This window comes from Rasamsonia emersonii (genome assembly GCF_000968595.1).
Source record: "Rasamsonia emersonii CBS 393.64 chromosome Unknown ctg1118621762316, whole genome shotgun sequence".
Lineage (NCBI taxonomy): Eukaryota > Fungi > Ascomycota > Eurotiomycetes > Eurotiales > Trichocomaceae > Rasamsonia > Rasamsonia emersonii.
In genome coordinates this window covers 1-2425 of record NW_013562584.1, presented here as the reverse complement: position 1 = coordinate 2425, position 2425 = coordinate 1, and the positions used below count along the sequence as shown (strand labels likewise).

Sequence of the window (2425 nt, the reverse complement as noted above, 5' to 3'; positions counted from 1 at the left end):
CTCATCTCGTTCAGCCGCTCGATGGTCAGCCCTTCCAGGCCTTTAAACACTATTTTCGCAAGAAAAACAATGAGAATATACAATGGGGGATCTCTACGATAGACAAGGCCGACTTTCTTCGTGATATCCCTAAACTTCGCTGCGATACATTCAAACAACGTACAATCCGAAACGCCTTTATTGATCGGGGGATATATCCCTGGAATCCTTCGAAAGCACTCGACATTCTAGCCAACGCAAGGTCTCCATCTCCGGTTCTAAATATACGGGACAAAACACCATCAATTCCATCTAGCTCAACCAATTCTCCTCCTCAGACAATTCGTACACTGCGACGGAGCATTCAAAAGCTGGATAAGTTTGTCAATGAAAGCCCTAACCTTGACAAGAGCTTTACGCGCCGTCTTGACCGAGTCTTTCAAAGCGCTATACAAACAGCCGAATTGACAGCCCAACTTCAAAGCGATATCTCTCAACATCTAGAGCGCGCGCGCGCTCCAAACTCACGGAAATCTCGCAGAAGAATCCCTACTATAGGGCCATTAACAGTCAAGGATGCAAATCGTCGGATTGATACTCTATGTCCTGTTACTCCAAGTTATCTGCGGTACATGGCCAGATGGTTTAGTCCATGCTGCCGTCGTCAAAGCAAAACCAATCTTCAGCAAATCCTTTGCTTCCTCTTGGTAATCATCAATATATTTCAATAGCCCTTGTGTAAATTCGCGATTACCAGTTCTCAGGAGCGCGGCTGTTTCAAACAGCGCAGGATATCCACCCGACTGGGCCCAGTCGAGTAGCCAAATCTTTCCATCACGATCAAGTATCATGTTGCGAGGAGCGACGTCCATGTGGCACATAACAAGCTTGCGGAATTTGCCGGAGAATCCAGGGTGGTCATACGAAACACGATTGAATTCTTTGCACACGAGGAGACGCTCATTAAACCAATCTTCCATGTGCTGAGCAGTCAGGAATGGCCCAGCGCCGTAATCAGTAAAGAGCGGCCCGCGCGAGACGCCACCACCGACTGGCCCTGGTCTTTCCATCTCGATGGTATGAATTGCACGGAGATAGTCGGCAATTTGGGCAAAGATGGAGTTCCGGACCTCGTTGGTGAGTGTTGGCCAGATGTCACACAAGGGGTTACCGTCGATAAACTCCATCAGAAGGTAGCCCACCACTTGTTCCTCGCCATTGTATATCTCAGATCGCTCTTCCCATGCATCAAAAATAGTGGGCACTCGTATCCTTGTTCTCTTACGAACAAATCTTATATTTCTCGCCTCGGCTAGGGACACTCCATTACCGTATTTTAGCACGGCAGATTCATGAACTCGTACTAAAACTGCACCTTCCTGTTCATGGACAACTGGAGCGCAATGTATTGCATCCAAAAGCTGGGTTCGAGTGATCTCCTGGATTTTGTATCCACCTAGGGGAAAGGGAGGTGGCATGACAACAGTGATAACTGGTGATCTTAGGCTTCGGTAGAGATTGGCTAGGGAGAACCGCAAGCAAGCAAGGCAAAGCGTCGTTTCTCGGGGTTGTTAACAAGAAATTCACTAAGAAACTGTCAATGAACAGAACCATCGCGAAATTTCATCTGCACTTACGAAGTCTTATGGCATTTGGGCTATCCCGGCCCTTACATACATATCGATGGAGTGGTTCTCCAGGACGGAGGAAGGCTGACCTTAAAAGCTTTGTGTGAAGGAAGCAGATCAGGCAACGATGTCTTGTCTTCAGTCTCAATTCGCTTTAAGTCCCAACTAGCTGTTCCCCAATGTCCTATTGGCCATCATCATGGCCAAAGGTCTCAGGTCGGTACTGAACATCTTTTCTCCGCAACCAATAGAACGCTAGTCTATGTGGGTCTCCTTGGAAAGTACTCGCAACTTTCTCTCGAACCCAACACAAAAAGCAGCTTGAGCAGCAGAAAGGCGACCTGACGGAAGACGACCAAGTTGGGCTTTGTCGTGTAACCAGGTTAACCATATGTTGTAAACAACCACAAGGGCGTACCAACCCCATAGTCTCGTCTCTTCGTCTCCTCATATCCGACCCCGGTCGCTATCCGGTCTATGGTCACGTGATAGACTAACTGCTTTCAGCATGATTAAGCGTCTGGGAACGCTAGGGACGCCAAGACGCCAAGCAAGCTTGACACTCAGCCTCGTCGAGAATCTCGGCGAGGCTGTTCCTTACTTAAGCCATAATAGTTAGTTAAGGTAACTATTGATAGTTAACCTAAGATTTCGGGATGATGATGACTAACAACACTGTCGAGATCGAGTCAGCCTTCGTTTTTAGGGATAAGCGATGTTCTCACGCGGGAGTCACGCAGGAGAATTGACAACATGCCATTGTCTTCCGTCGTCGTATAGAGCACCAACCCGAAAGATCCGTTGCTCTATGTAGATTA

General features: G+C 47.8%; 4 protein-coding genes across 4 annotated transcripts; 2 read left to right on the top strand and 2 right to left on the bottom strand.

Annotated features, from left to right (window-relative positions):
* Nucleotides 1-710, top strand: T310_9972 (uncharacterized protein; the record flags this gene model as incomplete). Its single annotated transcript, XM_013467599.1, has 1 exon — nt 1-710. A coding segment is annotated over one exon (710 nt), but the record flags the coding sequence as incomplete, so codon positions are not given.
* Nucleotides 579-1550, bottom strand: T310_9969 (Phosphotransferase enzyme family protein; the record flags this gene model as incomplete). Its single annotated transcript, XM_013467598.1, has 1 exon — nt 579-1550. A coding segment is annotated over one exon (972 nt), but the record flags the coding sequence as incomplete, so codon positions are not given.
* A 33-nt stretch (nt 1551-1583) lies between these two features.
* On the top strand, nt 1584-1952 carry T310_9968 (uncharacterized protein; the record flags this gene model as incomplete). Its single annotated transcript, XM_013467597.1, has 1 exon — nt 1584-1952. A coding segment is annotated over one exon (369 nt), but the record flags the coding sequence as incomplete, so codon positions are not given.
* On the bottom strand, nt 1792-2073 carry T310_9967 (uncharacterized protein; the record flags this gene model as incomplete). Its single annotated transcript, XM_013467596.1, has 1 exon — nt 1792-2073. A coding segment is annotated over one exon (282 nt), but the record flags the coding sequence as incomplete, so codon positions are not given.
* Between the last annotated feature and the right edge of the window lie 352 nt (nt 2074-2425).